The sequence below is a fragment of the Aedes albopictus genome, chromosome 3, assembly GCF_035046485.1.
Source record: "Aedes albopictus strain Foshan chromosome 3, AalbF5, whole genome shotgun sequence".
NCBI lineage: Eukaryota > Metazoa > Arthropoda > Insecta > Diptera > Culicidae > Aedes > Aedes albopictus.
In genome coordinates this window covers 41128895-41155412 of record NC_085138.1, presented here as the reverse complement: position 1 = coordinate 41155412, position 26518 = coordinate 41128895, and the positions used below count along the sequence as shown (strand labels likewise).

At 42.1% G+C, this 26518-nt stretch overlaps 2 protein-coding genes across 2 annotated transcripts; both read right to left on the bottom strand.

Moving 5' to 3' along the window:
* Nucleotides 1-249: 249 nt before the first annotated feature.
* Nucleotides 250-2916, bottom strand: LOC134291455 (uncharacterized). The gene is made up of 2 exons (XM_062859212.1): nucleotides 532-2916; nucleotides 250-465 (listed from the first exon to the last, which is right to left on the bottom strand). The coding sequence occupies exon 1, from the start codon at nucleotides 2914-2916 to the stop codon at nucleotides 679-681; it is 2238 nt and encodes a 745-aa protein (XP_062715196.1). The 3' UTR covers nucleotides 250-465; nucleotides 532-678.
* A 63-nt stretch (nucleotides 2917-2979) lies between these two features.
* On the bottom strand, nucleotides 2980-6372 carry LOC134290182 (uncharacterized). Its single transcript, XM_062857244.1, has one exon. It carries the CDS (start codon nucleotides 6370-6372, stop codon nucleotides 2980-2982), a length of 3393 nt encoding a protein of 1130 aa, XP_062713228.1.
* Nucleotides 6373-26518: the final 20146 nt, after the last annotated feature.

The following is a 26518-nucleotide window of genomic DNA, read 5'->3' as shown; positions in this document are numbered from 1 at the left end:
TTCCAGGGTTTACTCCAGGAATTCCTCCAGGAATTCCTACAGTAATTTCTCCAGAAAATTTGGTAAGGGATTCCTGCAGGAATTCCTCCAAGGATTCCTCCAAGAACTCCTTCAGAATACTTGTTGGGGAAACAGTGGAATAATACGCTGAATCTTGTAAGCGACAGCTACAAGCTGAAAGTGGGAATTTATTACTGAATGAAAACACGTAATAGTAGGGCATATCTTACAATTTCAGTACGCATATATCAAATTCATTCAATGCTCCCGAACAATAATTATAACTATGTCTCAACTAGCAGTTTTGGGCTACGAATATAGAAATAATTAATTAATTGTACTTTAGTTGGTATTAGATGCTTACTTCTTGTTTAATAATGAGTAATTATGATCCCTACGAACTGCGTCGGGTTGAGTGAAAAAAGAGGTTAGATCTATCTGGATTTGGCGATCAATGCATAGGACCTACGAATACAACACATAGGTTTAATTTCATAAAAACCACCCGAATTTTAGCGGCGACGGGCGCACCTGCAATTAATATTCACTAAGCCCAATTTTTGCACCGATTTACACGTAAAATCAATAGATTAAAGTGAATTTTTTGCTACTCTAGATACCGCATTAACGTTGCATCACACATCTAGGTACTTTTTCTTCTATCTATACCATGACGTTTCAAGTATCGATCTTCTGTTCCGTCAGTGGTCTTTCGCTGAGTTTTCGCTCTGGCGGGGTTGCCAGTTTCGCAACATCCTCCCCCCTGGTGGAACCTACTCCGTCCTTGGTTTCAGCATCTGATGATACCTCTAAGACCGCCAGTTTCGATATTGGTTTTCTTGTAGGAGCACTTCCAGCAGTCTGTACCATGGCTTGGCGTACACGTCCATCCGCAGCTGGCAATACCTCAAGCACTCGACCGCGTATCCACCCGTTGCGTTTAGTATCATTTACGATGAGAACCAGGTCTCCAGGCTGAACCGGTTTCACTTCGCCGAACCATTTCGTGCGTTTCGTAAGAGTCGGGAGGTATTCCCTAGTCCAGCGCTTCCAAAAGATGTCCAGGTATTTCTGAATGGCTGTCCACGAACCTTTCAGAAGAGATACTTCGTTGTCTGTCTGCACAATTGGTAAACGAACTCCCGACGAACTGCCCAACAAAAAATGGTTCGGGGTTAAGGCTTCCTGCTCGATCGAGTCCAGAGGCAAGTATGTGAGTGGTCTGCAGTTGACGATACCTTCTGCTTCCGCCAAAAAAGTCAGTAAAGACTCGTCGTCCAATTTCTGGCTACCGTCCTGGATTGCGGCCAGAGCCACCTTAATCGACCTGACCAGTCTCTCCCAGGCTCCCCCCATGTGCGGAGTGCCTGGGGGAATGAACTTCCACTCGGTTTGCGTGCTTGTAAACTCCGCAGCAAGTCCTTTGTTGATCTGCTCTCTCAGAAGACGGTCGGCCCCGTGGAAACAAGTTGCGTTATCGCTGTAGATTTCAGCGGGACTTCCCCGACGACAGATGAACCGGCGTACCCCTTTGATGCAGGATTCGGTAGAAAGCGTGTGGATAACTTCCACATGAACGGCACGTATTGTCAGGCATGTGAATATGGCCACCCAACGCTTTACGTGGCTGCGGTTCACTTTCACCAATAAGGGCCCAAAGTAATCTAGACCGCAGTAAGTAAAGGGCCGTACATACGAAGATAGTCTAGCACTAGGCAGGGGAGCCATTCGTGGTACCATTGGTTGGGCTCTACGTATTTTGCAAAATTGACATTGGAGGGACACTTGTCGTACTTGCGTGCACAGCTGTGCTATGTAGTAGCGTTGCCGCACTTCGTTTACGACAGCTTCATTGTTTGCGTGCAGCAACTTACGATGGAGATCTTCAAGAATCAACGTGGTCAAACGATGCCGCTTCGGAAGGATAACCGGGAATTTCATCTCGGCCGACACATGCTGAGCTGCACCGATTCTACTGTCCACTCGCAAAACTCCTGCTGCGTCTAACATCGGTGAAATTTTGTAGAGAGCGCTGGTCTTTTCCAATGGTTGGCGCTTCTGAACTGGCAGACGTTGGTTCTTGGTCAAAACAGCTAGTTCGTCAGTATATGAATCCCATTGCACAGCTCGAAATACACATTCCTCGGCTTTCCGCAACTCTGACTGCGTCAGATGATCGCTTTTCCGCTCTTGACCAGTGCTTGACGTTCGACAATTGTTCACAAATCGGCAAACGTAGGCCATCACGCGTAACATCCTTTTCCATGAGGAGAACCTTCCGGCGTCCAGCAATTGCTCCGGCATTTGTAGATTGCGATGGGCATAGCAGGCGCGTTGGTCGTCCATCACCTTATCGTAGATTTTCCTCGGTGGCCACTGATCTTCACAGTGGCGAAGAAATGCAGGTCCGCTGTACCAAATACTGTTCTTGTCGAAGTACGGTCCTGATCCCCACTTCGTTGCTTCGTCTGCCGGGTTTAGCTTAGATGACACCCAGCGCCATTCCTCGCGGTTAGATTTTTCCAATATTTCGCCCACTCGGAAAGCAACAAAGGGCCGATACTTCCGGGGATCCGCGTTAATCCAACTCATTGCAACTTCGGAGTCACTCCAGAAGAATTGTTTTCGAACTGGAAGTGAATGTCCATCGACTACGAATTTGGCCAGCCGTACTCCAAGCACGCAAGCCATGAGTTCCAGACGGGGAATGGTTGTTGGCTTGACGGGGGCTACCTTGGTCTTCGCTGCTACGAATGCCACCTCTGCTGGACCGTAGGGATTCGCAATCCGGAAATACGAAACACACGAATACGCTATTTCACTTGCATCCACGAACGTGTGGATGTCCAGAGTCGTCAGATCACCCGTGGAGAAATAGCATCTCGGTATGTTTACTTGGTTGATTATGTCCAACATTTCTAGCCAGTACTTCCATCGCTCGAATGTTCCGTCGCAAATCTGTTCGTCCCAACTGGTTCCTTAGCGCCAGGTATCCTGTAGCAGCACTTTCCCGAATATCAAGTATGGCGCCAGAAATCCTTGAGGATCAAAAAACGACATGACGCACCGCGCTAATTGCCGTTTCGTCGGTTTAGTGTTATGCGTTCGCAGGTGGGTTATATCGTCGGGCAAGGAAGTGCTGAATCGGAATTCATCATCTTGTGTATCCCACAGAATGCCGAGGACCCGTTCCGACTGTTTATCGGTACCGGAGGTAAGATCGATGACGGTTTGTTTCTTGACCTCTCCAAGTTGTTCCAGGATGACTCGTTGATTACTGCACCAATTCCTGATCTCGAATCCACCATGCTCATGGATCGCTCTCACCTGCGACGCGACTTGGGAAGCTTCTTCTGCGGTGGCAAAGCTGTCAAGGTAGTCATCCACGTAGTGGTTGTAGATGATTCCTTGAACTGCCCTGGGATATTCATGTGCGAACTGGTTGGCATTCGTATTCTTCACGTATTGGGCAGTGGCGGGGGAACAAGTTGACCCGAAAGTGGCCACATCCATCAGGTACGTCTCCAGCGGCGCCGTTGGGTCAGCTCGATACACAAACCGTTGAGAATGTCGATCTTCTGGCCGAATTCGTACCTGATGGAACATTTCCTTGATGTCGGCGCTTACAGCGACTGGATACTGCCGGAAACGGAAAAGTACCGCAGGAAGAAGTGTCATCTGATCGGGCCCTTTCAGTAGCATACTGTTCAAAGAAACACCATCAACCTTTGCAGAGGCGTCCCAGATGAGCCGCACCTTTCCGGGTTTTCTAGGGTTGGTTACGGCTCCAAGTGGCAAATACCACACGCGACGAAGGTCAACGTTATTCAGCTCCTGGGGTGACGCGCGATGTGCGTAGCCTTTTTGTTCGTACTCGTGGATCTGCTTCCGAACATTTTCGTTGAGTATTGGATCTTTGGCCAACCTGCGCTCCAGACATTCGAACCGCTTGACAGCCATAGGGTAGCTGTCAGGAAATTCAAAATCGTCGTATTTCCATAACAGACCCGATTCGTATCGATTATTGGCATAGTGGGTAGTTTGTTCGAGGATTCGTAAGGCGCGCTCATCTTCCGCAGTTACTCCGGCGCCGGTCGGTTGTATTCCAGCTTCTTCAAGTGAAAAATACGCTTTTAATGTTTTGTCAAGGGAATCGCCATCTGAACACTCGCAGACGTGGTAGTTGACGGACAGCTGTCTTTCGTCCCGATGACCTCCGTATACGCACCATCCAAGCCTTGTTTTCACGGCAACTGGGCCGCCCACGTTGCCTTCTCTTACCTTGAGTGGGACTGCCAGTTTAAGGTTGTCAACTCCAATTAGCAACTGAGGTGTAACACTGTGATACCCCTGAATGGGCAGACCTCGCAGATTCCCGAACCTCTCGGCTAGCTTCTCGATCGGCAAACTTTGCCTGGGCAAGTCGAGGGAGTCCACGGTTCCAACATCGGTCATAATATACCTCGGTGCTCGTTGATTGGTGCCCGAAATCTCTATCGTAATCCGCTGCGAATCATTCTCTTCCCTCGTCACGTTACCAGTCCATTTAAGGCACAACGGATGCCGGTAGCCAGTCACCTTCAGCGTCGCTGCTAACTGCCGTTCGATCATCGAAATATTGGACCCTTCATCCAGAAAAGCGTACGTAGCTACTTTGTTCGCTCCGCTGTACAAAACGACAGGAATTATACGGAACAACAAGGATGGAAGGTCTCGGTTATGGAAGTGATGGTCCAGTGGTGCCGGTACGTTGGAAGTCGTTGTATCTTTTGGGGTGGAATGTAGGAGGGGATGGTGACGAGTTAGGCAACCGTTCACCCCACATCTATTGGTGATACGACACGATCGTCTGGCATGGTTGTACAAGCAAGTTCGGCATAATCCGAGACTTTGAACCCTTTTCCAACGTTCGTCGATTGCTAGTGCCTTGAATGTCGTACAATCCCTCACACGATGTCCGATCTTCTTGCAAATCGCACACTCGAAGCTGTTGCTGGAATCTATGGGCCGGTTACTGTAACTTTTCGCTAACGTGTTACTGTTTCCCCCGGCATCGGAATGAAGAAGAGTTCGGTCGGGTGTCCTTCCCTTTTCACGCTTTACGAACCTTTCGCTCTCACTTCCTCCGTATGACGATACGCTGCATGCATCGGCGACGACTTCCTCCATATACTCGCCGAACGTTTGGAGATTCACCAGCGGTCGATTCCTCCGGTACGTCGCCCATCTCATTTTATACTCCGCCGGCAGCTTTTCAACCAGATCCTTCAGTAAGGTCGGGTTGCCGAGGTGATCCAAAAGGTTCGCCGCTGTGATATGATCACACAAGGTTTGAATTTTCGTACCGAACTCGATGATGGTGTCCAGCTTGTCCGCTTTGGGACTTGGTGTGCTCCTGACCCTCTCAATCAGCGACTCAATCAGCAGCTCGGACCGCCCATAGCGCATACGAAGCGACTCAATGACGTGGGGTACAGATGCGGGGAGAATCAGGCGGCTTCTTGTAGCCTCCCAGGCTGCACCCTTCAGGCAGCGCTGCAAGCGAATCATATTCTCGCCGTCACTATAGCCGCACGCTTCGGTCGTATACGTGTATTGGCTGATGAATACAGGCCAATCCGCGGGGTTTCCGGAGAAGCTTGGTAGATCTCGGGGTAGAATTTGACGAGCGGCAAGCTGTTGAGGCGTGGGACCGACTGCTACTGGGAATATGGCGGGTTCAGGCCGCATCTGAAGAACGGCTGGATGGTCAACACTCCCAATAGGTGCCCCATCAGGTACCGTGTCACTTGGGCTTCTTGGTCGCTGGATTCCGGTGGCAAATGACGCGTTACCAACGGCTGGAACGTTGCTTCTCCGAAAGATGCCTTGGCGTAACCCAAATACGCCATCTGTAGTTGGCCTTTGGCCGGCTTGGACATCTTCTCCCGATCCGTCAGTTGCTGAATGCGACATAAGCTTGTGTAGCTTCTCGGTGTCATCCTGCCTTTCCCCAGTCGGCTTCGGGGTTGATGATGCAGGACGCTCATCCGCATTCTCGACGGCCTTCATTTTCGGGTATGCTCCTTTGCTGCCACAAATATCCGGCATCGATGGCTGCTGCTGGTTTTTCTGCTTTTCTGCTAAGTACAGCGTCTTGTACTGCTCGAGCATTTGTTGTAGATACTCTACGTCATCGGATTTTGATGGTTTGCCCTTTCCTGGGTGATCGATTCCTGTCGATCTGCCGACGTCCACTGGCTTCGCTGCAGCTGGAAATGTGGGGTTGAACTTCACTTGATCCTTCTCGGCATCCGTTTTCTTCATCACCCCACCGACCGCGCCTTCTAGCTCTCTGTCGTCGTCGGCGGCAACTTGATTGCCGTCCCCCATCGGAACGTTAAGTTTTTCTACCCAATCACGTACCTGTTTATCAGACTTCCCTTTGCTGATTCGGCACGCTCACAGAATCATCTGCTATGGATGCCTCCAGGGCCTCATACTTCTTCCTGGTAAACTCCGCTTCTATTTCTAGTGCGGCCTTCTTTTTCTGGATGGCTTGCTCCTCCTCGAGCCGCTGTAACTGCATCTGCAGCCTGGCTCGACGACTAGCGGTGGTTGAGGCTGATCCCAGGCTTTCTACGTGGCTGGTGGTTTCATCAACATCGCCTCTGGCTGAATGATCGCCCGCTCGGCTCATGATGAAATTCTTGTAGGAATTGTTGGGGAAACAGTGGAATGATACGCTGAATCTTGTAAGCGACAGCTACAAGCTGAAAGTGGGAATTTATTACTGAATGAAAACACGTAATAGTAGGGCATATCTTACAATTTCAGTACGCATATATCAAATTCATTCAATGCTCCCGAACAATAATTATAACTATGTCTCAACTAGCAGTTTTGGGCTACGAATATAGAAATAATTAATTAATTGTACTTTAGTTGGTATTAGATGCTTACTTCTTGTTTAATAATGAGTAATTATGATCCCTACGAACTGCGTCGGGTTGAGTGAAAAAAGAGGTTAGATCTATCTGGATTTGGCGATCAATGCATAGGACCTACGAATACAACACATAGGTTTAATTTCATAAAAACCACCCGAATTTTAGCGGCGACGGGCGCACCTGCAATTAATATTCACTAAGCCCAATTTTTGCACCGATTTACACGTAAAATCAATAGATTAAAGTGAATTTTTTGCTACTCTAGATACCGCATTAACGTTGCATCACACATCTAGGTACTTTTTCTTCTATCTATACCATGACGTTTCAAGTATCGATCTCCTGTTCCGTCAGTGGTCTTTCGCTGAGTTTTCGCTCTGGCGGGGTTGCCAGTTTCGCAACAATACTATTAATCATTTCTCTAAGGATTCCTCTAAGAAACCCTCCAGGAATTTATCCTAGAATTCCTCCAGAGATTCCTCCAGAGGTTTTTACAGAAATTTCTACAGAAGTTCCTCCAGAGAATTCCTCTAGGAATTCCACCAGGAATTTCTCCAATAAATCCTCCCAGAAATCCATAAGCAAATCCTGAAGAAATTCTTCCAGGCATTACTCAAGATCCTCCTGGAATTCGACCAGAAATTCCTCCGAAGATTATTTCTGGGGTTTCTGCAGCAATTTTTCCGTGGCTTTCAACAGGTATTCCTACAGAAATTCTTCCAGAAAATTCCTCTAGGAATTCCTTCAAGGATTCCTCTAAGAATTCCACCAAGGATTTCTCCAATGATTTCTTCAGAGATTCGCTTAGGAATTTCTGCAGGAATTCCTTCAGGGATATCTGCAGGAATTCCTACAGACATTCCTCTAAAAAAATCTTCCAGGAATACCTCCAGGAATTCCTCTAAGAACTCCATCAAGGATTCCTTCAAGAATTCTTCCATGGATTCCTCTAAGAATTCCCCAAGGAATTTCTCTTGGAATTCCTCCAAGAATTCCTCCACGGAATCCTCTAAAACTCCTACAAGAATTCCTCCAGCAGTTTCTCTAGGAATTCCTCCAAGGATTTCTCCAAGATTTCCTTCTGGAATTTCTCAAGGGATTCATCCATGAATTTCTGCAGGGATTCCTCCAGGAATTCCAACAGAAATTCCTCTAGAGATTCCTTCAGAAATTCCTCCAAGGGTTCCTCCAAAAATTCGTCGAAGAATTCCTCCAAGAATTCTTCATGGATTCCTCCAAGAAACCCTCTATGAACTTCTATAGGAATTTCTCCTGGAATTCTTTTAGCAATTCCTCCAGAAATTCCTCCAGAGATTCCTCCAAAAAATCCTCCAAGAATTTTTGCAGGAATTTTTCCAGAGATTTCTACGGGAATTTCTATAGAAATTCCTCCAGAACATTCCTCTAGGGATTCCTCCAGAAATTCCTTCAAGGTTTCCTTTAAGAATTCCTCCAAGAATTCCTCCAAGGATTCCTCCAAGCATTTCTCCAAGAATTCGTCCAGAAATTCCTCAATGGATTCATTCTGGAATTCCTCCAGAGATTCCTTTAGAAATTTCTGCAGAAATTCTTTCAGGGATTTCTGCAGGAATTCCTACAGACATTCCTCCAAAAAAATCTTCTCGGAATACCCCCACGAATTCCAACAAGGAATCCTCTAAGAATTCCTTCTGGAAGTCCTCCAGGAATTTCTCTAGGGATTCCTTCAGGAATTCCTCTTGGGATTTCTTCAGGAAATCCTCCAAAAAATTGTCCAGAAATTTCTCTAGGAATTTCTTCTGGAATTACTCCAGGGATTCCTCTTGGAATTCCTCCAGAGATTTCTCCAGGAATTTCTGCAGGAATTCCTCAAGTAATTTCTGCAGGAATTCCTCTAGAGGTTTCTACATAAATTCCTCCAGAAAATTCCTCTGGAGATTCCATCAGGAATTCCTCCGAGAATTCCTCAAGGAATTCCTCCAGGGATTTCTCCAGGAATTCCTCCAGTGATTACTCTAGGTATTCCTCCAAGATTCCTGCAGGAATTTCTCTGAGAATTCTTCCAGGAATTTCTCCAACGATTATTTCTGGGATTTCTGCGGGAATTTCTCTAGGATTTTCTAAAAAAATCTTCCAGAAAATTCCTAGGGCTTCCTTCAGCAATTGGGCCCCGGAGTTCGTCGAATCGTCTCGTGTAGGGATCGGATGAGCAGTTCCGGACGGCCGTACAATGTGCGAAGCGTGTTGATTACTTGCGGTACGTTAGCATCTCGCACGAGTCCGGTAAGGCACCTCTGCAGCCGAACAAGATTTCCAGCATTAGAATATCCGCACGCTACTTTGGACTGCTCGAAACTGCTGATGAACATCGGCCAATCAGGGGTTCTCAGCTCGCAGCAAATAGCCGCGAGACAGGTCGTCGGCAGATCTGCCACCCTTCGACGGAAACCCAGCTGGAGAACACAACAAAAAGTAAAGCTCTCGGTTTTGAAACTGGGCTTCTGTGGAAAATCGACGATCCGAGTTTTCCAGAGACATATCCGATGGCTATCCGACGAATGAAGGCTCTGGAGAAGAAATTTTGTTGAAATCCTTCGATGATGCAGCGGATTTACGAGCATCTGTGTGATTTTGAACAAAACAGTTACGTGCGCAAAGTCAGCGAATCGGAGGTAGTCACTATCGACCATAAGAAGACTTGGTTCCTTCCCTTAGGAATTAACCTGAAGAAACCTGAAAAAATGCGTCTGATATGGGATGCAGCAGCCAAAGTCGCTAGGGTCTCGTTCAATTCGTACCTGTTGAAAGGTCCCGATCTACTCACACCTCTACCCAGAGTACTCAGCGGCTTCCGACTCGACCAGTTCACACTCATTCTGCGCTATCCCGTTGATCGATTCATCTCGTTTTAGTAGATGGTCTCGTCTACAGCGAACAATAGAGTTCGTGCTTCGGTTTGTCGACAACATTTGCCGTAAACGGAGGGGTGAATCGCTGCAACTGAAGTTCCTCAGTCAAGATGAGTTGAGACGAGCTGAGATAATCCTCTGGAAGGTCGCACAGGTCGAAGCGTTCCCGGAAGAAAATCGCAATACTGTCGGAAACTCAAGGCCCTCCCGAAGCTCGTTACCACCACGTCGCTAAAAGAAGCCCGATCTACAAATATTGGCCATTCCTCAACGAACACTGAGTTCTGCATCTACGCGGCAGGATCGGTGCCGCGACCTTCGCATCCACGGAAGCAAAATTCCCGGCGATCCTTCAAAGGCAACATCCAAGTACGTTTCTACTTGTAGATTGGTACCACCGTCGTTTCCTCGACCGCCAGCCGAGAGACAGTTACAAATGAGATTCGCCAACGCTTTGAGATTTCCATATTACGGGCGCTTTTGGAAAAAGTTAGGAAAGGTTGCATGATGTGCCGAATCAGAGATGCTCTGCCAAGTCCTCCTGCAATGGCCTCATTCCTTGCGGCCCGACTACAACCGTTCACTTATGTCGGGGTAGATTATATCGGGCCAATTTTGGTCAAGGTTGGAAGGAGCCAGGTGAAAAGGTGGGTAGCTTTGTTCAACTTTGTTTGGTAGTAGGAGGAATAACTAAATACCAATGCACTCGAGGACGTATTGAAGCCGTTATTCCCGGACAGGACGAAAGGGTCCGCCAGGACTTGGTCCGTACAGATGCAGGAGTTCACCGACGACCAGCGGATAAGTTGGCAGTTTTTAACGTGATGGAGCGGAGTGAACCCCAATCGGAAGTCTCTGAGATATAGGGACGAAACTAGGATTCACGGGAGGGGGATGCCACGTCACCCCCTGCAACAGATCAACTGTGGTCGATCCTCTGTGGTCAAGCTTGACCCCTACAGCGATCGATTGACCAGGCAAAAGGAGAGAAGAAAGATTATGTAGAACGTAGAACGGTAGAACCAAAACAAACCGAAGTTGATGAAATGCATTGAAATCAACGATATAATAGTGCAAATCATTGTGTTAAATCTACAACTGAATTCCTTACACTAAAATCGTAAATATTACTAGTATCTAATGCTATAAATAGTTAAGGACAAGGTATTTGGAGTACATTGCTCAAAACTTCTAGAGCACCGTTTTTAAGAACCGTTGAACGGATTTGAATTGAAATACATCACGCTGTTGACAACCACTGAACAGTTAGCGTGATGCATTTTCTCCCAAATCCGTTCAACGGTGCTAAAAAACGGTGCTCCAGAAATTTTGAGCTATGTACTCCAAATACCTTGTCCTTAAAGTTCAAACTTACCCTAAAGTACTTGTCATTTAGTGGTGTATCGTGCAATATTGGTCTTAAATCTATAGTGCAAAGGTTTTGCTAAATATACAGCACATTAAAGACAAGGAACAATAATTGAAATCCTAGAGAAGTTTGTAAGTATGTCCACCAGTAACAAAAAATGTTATAACTTAGAACTCTTAAACCTACAGTGCACATAAAAGCTGTAGTAAGCCCGATCTGGTGTGATAGGACCCACCAGTTTGAAGGTCAGCAAAAATTGTAAGTTAGACCAAAATAATGTTTCTGGAATTGTACTAATAAAGTTCACTAGCTTTTAGCTTACCTACTTCCTACAAACGTGGTTTGCTCAAGAGAGTTTGGGAGAATCTATGACAAAAGGTCTAAGGGACAAAAGGACAAATAAGGAAAAAAGTTAAATATATAAAACATAAATTGAAAGACATAATAAAGTGATAAGAATTTGTCAGAAAAACGACAATTAAAATTCCGATAAAAAAAGAACAAGCGATAAAAAAATTCAACAACTTAAAAAAAAAACATTATTGTAAGGTAGGAAAGTGTCTACTAATACTTGCAATAGCTTCCAGTTTATTATCGCATTGCCATGCAAAATAGATGCTCATGAATGATAAAAAGTAATGTTATTCATACAGTTAAATGTGGAAAACAAAATTTGTTGAAAGAACAGCCTAAGGGTTGAAGAAATATGAATCATAGGTTGAAATGTTGTCATTTGAAACTACAATCATTACAGCGATTTAAAAAAAAAAAAAGCCAAACAGCTTATGCACTAGAGAAGGACAAATCTCTGCGTATTATATGAGAAAAAAAACGAAATTATTTACATATGGTATGTGGGGGCAAGATGGGTCAGGGGGCAAGATGGGTCAGTACTGTTTTCAACCGTACTATATATTTCAATAATTTTTCCAGATGAACGAAGTGGATACACAAAAAAGTGATATATTGTTTTGAAAATTCTTTACGTTCCTTGCACAGAAAAAAATAAAATATTTTTTCATTAGGGGCTGTCCATAAACCACGTGGTCATGAGGGGGGGGGGGGGGTTCGGCCAATGTCCATTTTGTATGGACGAATAAAAAATTTTGTATGGACTAATGACCACGCGGGGGGGGGGGGGGGGGGGTGGAGAAGTCCCAAAAAAATGACCACGTGGTTTATGGACAGCCCCTTATACTCCTTATGCTATGCATTCCATATAACTACGTGTATTGTGTAGACGGGGCAAGATGGGTCACCCTAATTTTTCGATATGTTTGCATAGTTTTGAAAATGTTTTATTCTTCATTGAAAGGCTATTCTGTGACCTACATTATCGAAGCAATTAGAGCACTGAGAGTTTGTGAAACTATTTTTGAAATTTTCCTACAAAAATATAGGTTTTCAAAGTCCGTTCATGGCTACCTGAACAAAAATCTTCTAGTTCTGAGAATAATCTACCGATATGTGTCAACACTTTTTTTATGTAATCTTTACGTCTGTGAAGCTTAGATGTATAGAGAAAAAATAGAAGATATAGTATTTTTTGTTGGAGAAAAATCGAGTTTTCTGATAGCTGACCCATCTTGCCCCCGTAAAAATGAGGTGGGGCAAGATGGGTCATGTTTTGAAAATTGCTTGTCAAGAAGCAGGTTTCAAACTTTATGACCTTTCTATACTTTTATATCATAGCTGACTAGTGTATCTGAGAGTCGTGGTAGAATACGGAGAAATGCGATTTATATTCAGACAGTTATAGGGGTCCATTTCTTAGGTGACCCATCCTGCCCCCACTTACCATACATACTTATACGTTATAATTCATAGAAACTACTTATCAATCCAAGACGGGATGATCACTAGGCACAAGTAGTCAATGAATACTTCTGCAGTATAGTAAGAAGGAACAGCTGTAGAATAAAAGAAGGAAAAATTTCTGATTGAAAAATAAGTACCAAAAGAGTCAATAATTATGACAGTAACAAAACTTAAAAGAACAAGGAATAATTCCCAAACAAAAAATAAACTAAATGGACATTGACCATCCGGTACTCGCATGGTTGGTCACCACCGCCAGCACCACGCTAATGTTGAGTAAAAAAGCGCGATTTTTATCACCATTTTGCAAAAAATACAACAACGCGATCGCTCGAGGCAGGGTTGGTCAACTCTGAGGAGAACTCAAAGAGTAGTGCATTTTTTTCACACAGCACCCACAGCTTGCTTGATCTGATTCGCTCTACCAATGATCGCTCTCACTTCACAATGCTCTTTTGTGAAATCTCATCCGCGAGAAAGTGTAGCACATTCTCTTACACTTTTCCAGTAAAGAGCAATCAAGCAACAGTACGCTTGCACAAAATGAAAACAGCTTTCGGAAATTCTACACTCTACTTTAACATCGGTAGCCCTGGTTAGAACCCTTGTCGAAACCAGAGTGGCTGATGAAAGGGCCCCAAGCATCGATCCCATTCCGGTCTGATCGAGGCTCATCCGAGTCAGTCCGAATCACGCACTCACGCCACGGCATGGACAAGAACATGGTTATGATTGGAATACAGTCGATGTCTTGGGGTCGACCAGGTCTTAGCACGGTACCAGCCAGTGTATGTAGTGAAAGCTTTGTAGTGTGTATCTCTCCCTAGTTTTCGGGCAGTTCCAGTTCGTCACAGGTTTGCATAAATGTATGCGAATGATTGAGACTGGAGTTATTTGGGTAACCCAAAACCCGAGCTTAGGAAACGCGACTTCAACGAATCATTTCATTCAAACAGATCAATATATGACGCGGACCATGGCAAGTCCGTTCCAGGGCACGGTATACAATAGTGTTATCGCCACTAGGGCACTGACGAAATTCTTACTAAACACGGTTGCTGCTCAACCGGGCCTAGGGTCTGGCCCCAACTACAGCGCGGCCTGATGACAACTTCTTCTACAATAAAGCCCAGTAGAATCTCCGTACACCACTGCATGGTATGATGATCTCAAAAATGATCCTAGAAACTCGTTTAAAGTGGGATTGAATTGTCAGCTACATTGGCAGTTTGCTGTAGCAAATCAGATTTTCATCGCGAGTCTCGTACTCGAGCTTGTGTGGATGCCATGGCAACATGCATTCGTTCACACTTCCCACACAACCGAGCAAGAAGAGGTAGTGCGGATAAATAAACTACTCTTTTCGTGGGAAAAGCTCGGTGCACTACGCTCTTTTTCGCAGTTTCACTTTTTGGTAAAGAGATATATTTCTCTTTGAAATCAAAGAGCGTCAAGGCACACTTATCTATGCCGCACTGAAATTTGCACTTTTCAAGGGCAAAAGCGAGAACTGACCAACCCTGGCTCGAGGGTTAAATATTACATTAACACAACTTGAAAGAAACTCAGGTAACATTTAGATGTTGATTAAGCGCTTATGTAGCTTGTGTAAATTAGCCTTTATTTGAACAAAAGCTGTGCAAAAGAACTGTAATCGTTTGTTCAACTCTTAAACATCAAATTTTGGTGATTTTTTTCAGCCATAACTTGATTTACGCTCTCCGGGTGGCTGAATAAGGGTTGTATAAGAGCTTATATCCAGAATGGGAATAATTTATTATTCTATTTTTAGAACAGATAAGGATCAACTGAAGCTTTGGAGTCGCTTAATCATCTTTAATTCAGTAATTAATCATCCCTTATACAACATTAACAAAAAAAATTGAAACTTGTCCCATAGAGTTATAGCCAGAATTACCATTAGGCTCTTGTAGGCGTAGATGTAGGATACAGTTCATAGTGGCTGAAATAGAAATATATAAATCATTTTTATAATTGAGAATCGAACTTGGGTGCATTGATTCATAGTCACTTACCTTAGCATCTGCTCCACCTGGAATGGTACAGGCTTAGTGATTCGTGGGAGAACAAGTTATATACTGCCATGTCTCATTGAAGGCTGAACGGCTTTTAACAAAGGCTGTGCTGAGGTTGAATAAGCGATGTAGGTGCTAGATATAAACGCATGAATTAGCTGTCAAACCATCATTGTTTTGTTCACAGTTCAGTGCTTCTCGATTTTGATAATCGTGAATCTCTGGTGAAGTCACGCAAAATGAATAAAAAATACAGGTTAATATCCTTGAAATACTACTAAGGCGTGGAAAACATGTATCTTTTATCTTTTTTTATGGAACGCTGGCAGTTTTGACGTGAAAAATCCATATCTCTATCGTCATCTCGGTATTGGTGTTTTATAACCCGTAAGAGATTTTTTTAATGCTTGATGCCTAATATTATGTTCAATTGACAATTTATATGCTTCTCTTGTTATTTCATTGTAGAAGTTTGATGGGCCGAGTACTTCTGACAAACAATCGATTTCCTTTTCCGCCGGCTCATCAGGTTGCGCATCACGAACCATCACCTTCACTACCCACGGAACTGGAACCTACCGATTCTCTTTCCCCTGGTAATTGTTTACTACTAGGGATATCATTGATGCCTTGTAATTATTCAAATAAAAATATTTAATCTAGCGATACTGTATCATTTGCATATTCCGTGCAGGTTACTTTTCGATATGGTGGCTTCTGCTGCAATTTTGAAATCCAGCGTTCGATGATCGGAGAGGACAAAATTGTGTTTCTATGTTTTTCGAAAATATGGCCCTCAACACTTTTTCACATGTTACTGAGTGTTATTTCAGTTGTTTTTTAATATTTACTTTATTTAATGCTTGAATTGATTTCAATATTGAAGATAAGCTTAATAAAGAATTGTAGAGTAGATGGATAATCTTTCTATTGAGTGTCATATTCAGCATATGATGATAGGCTGTACAAGAGATACGTTATACACTCAACAAGCTACTATTTAACTTGATATTCTGGAAGCTAATTCAGCTATTGACTCCAATAACCAACCATTGTTCAGCTATGACTCTCAATGTTCAGCTACCATTGTTACTTGGGAAAGCCTATAAACAAAAGAAGGAATAATATTCTATAGAAATGTTAGTGGCTGAAATGCATATGATTTCTATACCAGCACTATAACGTTTTTCTGAATGAGTGACTCACCAAATATGTTTTGTTTTTAGTGAGATATATCAGCTGGTAACTTTGTCTACTGAAATTTTTGTTCATTCGACCTTTTGTTCCATTATACCTTTTGTCCTTCGACTATTTGTCCTTCGATCTTCTGTCCTAAAGCCGTTTGGGAAACTTCTCACCTCCACAACATATATGAAAGGAACAATCTCACCTATTTGAAAACAGGTTCGTTGTCTGTGGTGGAAGATCAGACATCCATTCTTCCTTAATATACTGCAAACAGCTGGGCTGGAGTTTTCTTCTGACTGCATTTCATTTTAGCTTGCAATTAATTAACGAATAGTTGAAATATCGTAGTTATGAATTTCGGAGGACAATTTTCAGAAAAAAAATGGAAAAATTTGACTCGTAAGTGACTTTAAGTTCGTCAAGGATCTGCAAATGCAAAATGGTCATTTCTTGCAGGCTTTTCATTAACCACTGTGAAATTGTTCATAAGCTTAGATCAGATTTGTCCAATTTGAGACGATATGCTGAAAAAGATGAAGATTTTCTGTATTTGTATTGCATCAGCTTTGGGCTTATGGTTGGTGGTTTAAAAAAAAACAATGCAAGTGCTAACCCCAGCAGGGTCATCCGATTCCCATGTTGGTGGATGCGGTCGGTGCAATTTTAATACAATTTTCCGAAATAAATTTTTAATTACTACTCAGCGGACCGTGAAGATGATTGGCTGGTGTGCTTTTTTATTTTATTTTTATTATTTAATTCGTCTAGAAGCCACTCACTGATGGGGCCGGGTGTGGTTGATGCAGGCGTGTGAAAAAAATATAATGCCATTGAACATAATTCGATAAACGCATTTAAGTGTGGCTTAATCAGTCGAATTAATCGACTGGGCACTCTTTCCAAGGAGGATCCCAGGTGAAGTCCGGCGAGCGCGGTTTGCCCACCGGAATGATAATGACGATTTCGCTTTTTGTTGTTGTTTTCGTTTATCGGGCAGAGGGACATTTTTTATTCAATGTTGCTTAATTCGAGCGATGAATAATTTTAAAAATTAATCGCACAAAAAAGCAACGGAAAAAAATCTCCGTGGGAACACAATAAATCACGCAAAGGTTTGCCGAGAATTTGTCGGAATGGGATCCGGTTTGATCACCATCACCGACACCTACACAGATAGGCACAAAACGGGCATTAATGTCATCCACAGCACAATGGCGGCAAAATGTTGATTTAATTGATGTGGTATTAATATTGAACAGTGGAGTGCATTTTTCCATTAATTGCATTTAACAGCATTTGGTCATGGAGTGGTTGTAGGTACACACCCAATGAAAAGTTTCGAGTTACCTCTAAAAACATGGTATTTTTAACCCTCTACAGGATGATTAAAAAATAAATGATGGTCCATTTCGGAAACCTGGGGTCCATTTGGACCCCAAATTCATTCTTCTGTATCGCATGATACTGATTTATTAGAATATCGGTGTCTTCAGTAAAGTTGTTGGGTTGGTCAAGGAGTAACAGATGCTGGACCGTTTAATGCGGAGTTTCATATATAGGTGGCGCTAGTGAGCATGTAAGTATTCAGTATTTGAGCACATATATATCAAGATCCTGACCACATAAAATGTTGGTGTCTTCGGCAAAGTTGTTTATTAGGTAAAGTGTTTACTAATGATGGACCGTTTGTTTAAATATTTTACACATAGATGGCGGTACTGAGCGAGCAAATTTTATATTAATATATCTCAGGATCCTGATCACCTCCCAGCCAACACACGGTCGCATATGATGCTGAATAGGATGCTAAAGTGGAGGCGATATGCGTACACTTTACACGCGGTTTAATGGAGGCATGTACGCATATGGCCTCCACGTTAGCATCTTATTCTACATCATATGCGACTTCGTGTTGGCTGGGCTAGAATCATGGTATCTTCGGCAAAGTTGTTGAGTTGTTCAAGGCTGACAGATGCTGGTCTGTTTGATTCTGAACTTCACACATAGGTGGCGCTGGTGGGCATGTAAGTATTAGGTATATGATCACATTTATATCAAGATCATGACCACATAAAAATGTGGTGTCTTTGGCAAAGTAGTTTATAGTGTCAAGAGTTTACTAATAATTGACCGTTTGGTTGAAAATTGCACACATAGGATGGCGCAACTAATCGTGCAAATTTTATATTTCATATATCAGGATCTTGAGCACCTAGAAAGATGTTATTTCCGGCATAGTTGTTGAGTACGCAAAGGACTTACAGGTGATGTAGCGTTTGATTTGGAACTCCACGTATAGGTGGCGTTACTGAGCACACATATTTCATATATCTCATGTATAGCAGGGTTCTGATCACTTAGAAAGATGTTATTGCATAGGCCAAGTACTTACTGACCATGGGCCGTTAAATTTGGAAATTCGCCATGCGTAGATGGCATTGGTAAAATTGTATATGTCATATATTTGTAGAAGTCAAGTCCACCATGGCCATTCAGGCCATAGCGAGGCTAGCTCCATCGATGCCTGTTTCTAAATTACAATGAAAATAAAACGCTAGACATCTTCCATCAAACTAGACGGCTGCCGACTGATACCTCAATCTGCAACCGCCACACTCTTTATTCCATTCAGGTATATACAATTCAACATTTTTCTTCTAAACTTCATACCTCTGCCATCTCTCCAACAATTGTACCTACCAACAATACTGCAGCCATTCACGTACCTGAAGGTTCGACGCTACCCGAGCGTTCAACGCTACCTAACTTCCAACAATATTTCAGGATTCTGAGCTCAAAGAAACATGGAGTCTTCGGCAAGGTTGTTGGGTAGATCAACGACTTACAGTTAATCGACCGTATAATTTGGAACTCCACATGTAGGTGGCGGTACCGAGCATGCAAATTAAATATCTCATTTATCTCAGGATTCATTGCCATAACTTTCAGGTTTACCCATTTTGTTGAACAAGCTAATTTTTGCGTCGTGGCTGTACAACATAGTGACAATGAGTACAATTTATGTGTGGGTATATGTTTGTTCTACTTACATGGCAAACTTGTGGCCGAGCGGATAGCATCGTCAAACACTCTCGATGGTGTGCCATACTGTTTGAGCAAGAGAGAGAGCAGCGCTGGAGTCGTAATGGATTGGAAATTCTACCACTAAGCGTAGCTACAGTGAAAACAAATTTTAAATTTTACAAATTTCAGGATCATGATTATTTATAAATATGGTATCTTCGGCAAAGCTGTTAAGAAGATCAAGGTGAATTACACTAGTTTACAAAATAAAACGAAAGTCGTAAACTTCTGTCAATGACCAAAATTGTTGATGTTGAAGTATAATTTAGCGCTGATTTCGATTTAAAAATTTAAAGTAGAACAGTTTTTGAGTTTTAGTTCAATATCGAGATTTACAACTTTTTAAAATATGGAATTTATCAAAATTCAAATATCTTGCGTTTTGTTCAACCAATTTTAAATCTTTTTCCATGAATTAAAAGCTGAATATAATACCATTCGATCATCTGAATGCAGGTTTTGCGTCAGATTAATGAAATTCAAGATATTTTTCGAGTTTTGGGGACGATCTCCTTAAATTTTAGCAAATTTTCCAAAAATATATGAAGAAATGTATTTTTTCAATAAGAAAAACCAATTTAAAAATTCTTTCTCAACGTTTATTTGACACATCATATGTAGGCGAGTTATAGTAAAAAAAAATCAGCTCAATCGGAGCATTGATTACGGAGAATGAGATGTGGGAAGTGAGCGACTTTGCTTAAAAATAGAACAAAAATCGAATTCAAATAATCAACCTTGTATGGAAAGTCGAAAAAAAATCCGCTCTACTGTATTTTTTTTCATTCGCGTTTTCGAACTCTAGGCATGATTCTACACCAAAAACGATCATCAGCTTACCGATTTCAAAAATGCTGTAAACTAGTGTTATCATTTGGTTCGAGTCTCTGTCATTAGGTGGCGCTAGTAGCAAATTCACAAAAACATAGAAATTTTAATTATTAGCCAGACAATTTTAAACAAGCTATAACTTCTTATTAAGTGCACCAAATTTTGACTGCAAGATCTCCAACTAGTTAGCTATAATTGGTACAACTCTACATGAAGTTGAAGTGTTTTTAGTAAAATTCTTCTAATTTCACTGCAGTCCAATTAACTACTATATCTTAAGATTAAGTTAATTATTTCAATTTAATGAAATTTTGAAAATGTATAACTAATAAATTGGTCTTTGTTTACCATTAGACTTGACTCAAATTTGTCTAAAGAGAAAAAAGCTGCAACCTATTTATGACCTATTTGGAATTTAATTTGTAATTAGCGCCGCCTAGAGATGAAATTTTGCATCACCAAATTGTAAGCTCTCAATCTACCAAACAGTTTTTCCGTGGAAACCATATTTCTAAGTAACCAGCGTCCTGAGATTGAAAAAAATATAGGCTCTTTAGCGCCACCTATTAGTGAAATTTCGAATCAAACGGCCCATCAACTGTAAGTCCTCGACCAGCTTAACAGTATTGCCGAGCACACCAATACTCCAAGTAATTAATATGATCATCATCATCATCAAAATATTTGAACAGCCCCCTGTGAACACTCTGCGTGTGCACTAAGTGGTGTTTTTTTGCGCGCAGAAATTGTGCACTGGGATTATGACTTGCAGGCTCTTGTGTTATATGAGATAAGATATACAAATTGCATGCCCACTGACGCCACCTATGAGCAAAATTCATAGTAAAACGACTCATCATTTATAAGATCTTGCAACTTATTTGCAGAATCTTCAATTTCACTAAATAACCTGAATCCTGATGTAAAATAGATTCAAAATTTGAATGCTCAATAGCGTCATCTAGTGACAGAGGTTCGAATCAAACGGTCCATTATCTGTAAATTCTTGACTTAACAAACATCTTTGCTGAAGATAGTAGAGACGGTAAGAGAGTTATTAGTACCCTGGGATATTTGAAGTATGTAATTTGCATACTCAGTGGCGCCACCTATGTGTGGATTTCCGAATCAAATTTTGCATCATCTTTAAGTTATTGACCTATGAAACAACTTTGCCGAACATACCATCTTTCTATGTGATCAGGATCTTGAGATATATGAGATGTAAAATTGCATGCTCACTAGCGCCACCTATGATTGGAGTTTCAAATCAAACGGCCCATCATCTGGTAGTAATTGACAAACATAACAACTTTTTCGAAGGCGTCATCTTTCTAAGTGATAAGGATCCAGTGATATATGAGATACAAAATTTACATGCTCACTAGTACCACCTATTGGTGAAATTTCGAATTAGTTGGTCCATTATCTGTAAGCGCTCAACTTACTGAGCAACTTTTCCGAAGACATGATGCTTCTACAAGCTCTAGATCTCCCGAAAATTTCGTTTGAAGACATTATATTACTAAATGCCAAGTAGCGCCATCTAGTAAGGAAATTTCAAATATTCTAAAACATCAGAATCAAAAGATATGAAGAATTCAATTTGGGGTCCAAATGGACCCCAGATATACAAAATCGCCCGGTTCAACTTTGACATGGAATAAAAATCAAAGTATGCCATGAAATCAACCTTATTTTTACTTACATAATAGAACTAGGTCTAGTTTGAAGGTAATAAAAAAATAATGTCAACATGGTATACCCAACTTGTTCGCCATTATTTCAAAGTTGCCTGGGGTCCAAATGGACCCCAGGTATCCAATAGAGGGTTAAGCCCATGTCTGACAATTTGCATATCATTTTAATACTTTAGGTCTCTTTCAAAAGCTGATCCAATGAAACCTGGTCATGGTTTAGACGATATTTATTTGAAAATTCCATGTATGAAAACATAACATATCTCACGAAATTGTGTCGATCATATTTTAAAAAGTGAGCGGTAACGTAAGATATGTTCTTTTTGCATTCAAGTGGCTTTTTACCGAATTAAGCAAAATAAAACTTCCAGAAAAACTCGAGCGAAAGCTTGAAGTCAGTCACCTTTTAACAATCATCGGCAACATGTTTTGTGTCTCTTTCGCAAAAAATCGAAAAGTGGATTTATGTTTTTTTCAGGAAGTGGTTCCAAACTTTTGAACGGTAGTGTATGTCCAATAATTCCAACGGCACCTAAAATTTGAGAAGAGTAAACATTCTCCACCGCATTTTCATGATAAGCACTACACAGTCGCATATCAAATGTTAGGCAATTGAGAACTTCACCGCAGAGCAGTTAATACGCTAGCGCTGTGTAGGCAGATAGGTACCTATGTGTACATTATGTATTGAAAATGGGAAACCGAATCCCAATGTGTGAGCTGATCCGAAGCCAAAGTCATATTTAACCTCGCATATTAATTATCTAATGGGCCATTAAATTTCAATTCGCCGATTTATGATGCCAAATATGGCTGTGGTGGGAGTGTGCGATGGGACAATCACTGCGAGCTGGGGAGTATCAAGTGGAGCCCTTTCCTGGGAGGACCGATTTGTTGCGATTGTTGTAAGTAGCGGGGAGAGGTGGCTAGAAGAATTATTACTGAATATTGCGGATTATTAACAGCTTCTCGAGCAGGGCTATGAACAATGACATACTGCAATCACTAAGGGCACAGTAAGGGGTTGTTCACAAAGCACGTAGACCAGATACGCCCCCTCCCCACTCATAGACTTTTGTGCTCACAAAAATTTGGAAATGTGTATGGATCGAAGACTTATTTGACCAGGTGATGGTTGAACTGCGCCCAAAACTTATCGTCATTCACAAACCGACGACAGCCAAGGTACAACCTTGAGAGACTGAAGTATTTGGATGTCTCTTCATCAATCTCGAGCCAGCGTTTTCAGCCGTGAATGAGCTTAATTTGGTACCTCTAGAGGAGTACTGGAGTACAGTAAAAGCAGCCATTAACGATGCTGCCGAGAGCACCATCGGGTACGTAGAAAGAGTTAGAAATATGCAGGGATAAGGACGTGAGCATCTTGACGGATGGACGTGAGGTGATCGAAAAGTAGAAGACACATTTCTACCGTGACGTTACAATGTTTTGACGCCTTTTCTGTCAGATTTTCCACTATAACTCGTTAATTCGACTGTGAACCCTCAAATATTTTTACATATTCTGATTCCTTGTAAAATTTCCAATAAGTAAGATCTGTTGAACAGTTAGTTTTCATTGGGAAAGTATGTTAAGGATGGGAATGAATAGCATGACGTTACAACGTTGTTTTCATGTTTAACATACTTTTTCAATAAAAACTAATAGTTTAATAGATTAAACTTATTGGAATTTTTACAAGGAATCCAAATATGCAAAAATATTTGAGGGTTTACGGTCGAATTTACGAGTTATAGTGGAAATTCTGACAGAAAAGGCGTCAAAACGTTGTAACGTCACGGTAGAATGTGTCAGAAGCAGCACTTCGATCAGCATCTGAATGCCAAGCAAACGACGGATATGATCCAACTCACACTGAGGGAAGTAAAGGATGCCATTCATCAGCTCAAAATAAACTAAGCAGCTGGTATGGATGGTATCATAGCTGAACTCATCAAGACGGGCCCAGAAAAGTTGACCACTTATCTGCACCAGTTGATAGTTAGGATCTGGAAAACCGAACAGCCACCGGAGTGGAATGAAGTGATAATCTACCCCATTCACATGGAAGGTGACTATTTGGAATGGGAGAACTTCGGAGTGATCATCATTTCGAATGCTGTCTACAAAGTGCTACCCGGATCATCTTCCGTCGTCTGTCAATTAAAACGAATGAGTTCATGGGAAGTTATCAAGTCAGCCTCATAGACGGCCGGTCGACATCGAACCAGATTTTCACCGTATGGCAAATTCTCCAGATGCCGTGGATACCAAATCCCAACGCATCACCTGGTCATCGACTTCAAGACGGCATCGACGGCACAGAGCTATGGAGAATCATGGACGAAAACGGTTTTCCTGGAAAGCTGACTAGACTGATTCAAGAAACGGTGGATGGAGTGCAAAACTGCGTAAAGGGTTTCCAGTTCATCCGAATCTCGCCGGGGACTCCGACAAGGTGATGGACACTCATGCCTACTCTTCAACATCGGTCTGGAAGGTGTGATGCGACGAGCCGGGCTCAACAGCCGGAGAATGATTTTCACAAAATCCAGTTTGTGTGCTTTGCGGACGCCATGGACATTGTCGATAGAACATTTGGAATGATAGAAGAACTGTACACCCGCCTGAAACGCGAAGTAGCAAAGGTCAGCCTGGTGGTGAATACCTGGAATTGTGTGACGAGCCATGTATTAGATATGGGAAAGTATGCTACGAGAGGACAGAAAAAATCAGCCAAAAAATGCTACGTCATTTATGAACGCTCCCTAAAACAAAGTACATATTGGTAGGCGGAACCGAACACGACCGGATCCGTCTGGGAAGTAATGTGACAATTGACGGGGATATCTACGAGGTGGTGGAGGGATTCGTCTAACTCGGATCCTTACTGACGACTGACAACAACATGAGCCGTGCAATTCAAAGGCGGAAGTCGGGTCTACTACAGGTTCCAGAAAAAGATATTGCCTAAAAAGATTCGCCCACGCACCAAATGCACCATGTACAAAACTCTAATAAGACCAGTGGTCCTCTACGGACACGAGACATGGACCATGCTCGAGGAGGACCTGCAAGCACTCGGAGTTTTCGAGCGACGCGTGCTACCCGAGTAGAGGAAAAGAGCTCAATAATAGCATATTTTGATATGGAGATCAAAAAGTTATATGGGTATGATTGACATAAGAGATAAAAGATCTAAATATAAAATCAAAAATTTACTCCTGGGACATCATCATCAAATCATATTTAGATTTTGTAAGATCTAACCAATAGCAGCGAGCTATTCGTATGATCTTGAAATATCAAATTTTGATATTGTTCAGATGTTCCAGGAACAATTTTCAGATATTATTTTCAGATCTTTTATCTCTTATATCAATCAAACCAATATCATGTTTTGATCGTCAGTATTTTACCTCTAGGGGAAGACGGGGTAAGACGGCCACCCTAAGCCATAAAAATCATAACCTAACACTGACAATGAATTACACTAGTTTCAACACAGCATATCATTTTTCGAAGTGTTGGGCATGCAAGAAAATTATTTTTCGATTTGTTCTGTTGAAACTTTTATAATTTTGAGCTATTTGAAAATTTGATTAAAAAGCACTTTATTTTTTGACGACGGGGTAAGACGGCCCACCAGCGGGGTAAGAAGGACCATCACTATTTTTCAAAATAATAGTGATTAGAAATGTTTGAATTCCATACATTGAAATAAGATATGACTCCTTCAAGTCCCTCACATGGAACATTGGTTAACATAATTGCCCGGGGGTTACCATTTATTATTTTTATTGGGGCATCGTAAATATGGATACTCAAACACCCATTTACATCACAAAAATGATGTTTCTGGTTACGTCCAGCGAAAACAACGCAAATATGAGTTTATTTATGTGAAATGGCATATTTTCAACAAACAATTTTCGATAAATTGGGTGCAGCCATATTATTCTATGATCTGGGGGGTGGCCGTCTTACCCCGTTCGAGGTGGTCGCTTTTACCCCGCTTGGGCAGATTTTACTCATGAGGCTAGTTTATAAAGATTTTTGTTTTCAATCTCAATCCCGTTCCTCTTATGTTTTGTTAACATTCCTGGTAAGTTATGAACGGGTTACTTTTTTGGTTTGAAAACGTTATTCCGAATCAAAATCCTTAAGGACAAGGTATTTGGAGTACATAGCTCAAAACTTCTAGAGCACCGTTTTTTAGAACCGTTTAACGGATTTGGATGAAAATGCATCACGCTAATTGTTCAGTGGTTGTCAACAGCGTGATGCATTTTAATTCAAATCCGTTCAACGGTTCTAAAAAACGGTGCTCTATAAATTTTGAGCAATGTACTCCAAATACCTTGTCCTTAAGGTTATATGCGACAAAATTAGATCAAATGCATCATCATGAAGCAAAATCTTTGTTTTGTTTATTTGTTTTGAAAATCTCAATATAAACATTGCTCAAAATGGCTCAAAATGACAAATATATCTTACTTGAACAGAGTACTAAGTGAAAGTTTATAGAAAACGGCATTTTCATGGTGAACTGTAGGTGGTCCGTCTTACCCCGGCGGGCCTTCTTACCCCGTCTTCCCCTACCCGGGTAAGGACGATCTTCGGTGGTGTGCAGGAGAAGGAAGATCCACGAGCTCGTTGCACTTTGCCGTTGCAG

What these genes read in the sequence shown, in the direction of transcription:
- LOC134291455 (XM_062859212.1), bottom strand. Translation starts at nt 2,916, where the DNA reads ATGTTGGACATAATCAACCAAGTAAACATACCGAGATGCTATTTCTCC.
- LOC134290182 (XM_062857244.1), bottom strand. Translation starts at nt 6,372, where the DNA reads ATGGGGGACGGCAATCAAGTTGCCGCCGACGACGACAGAGAGCTAGAA.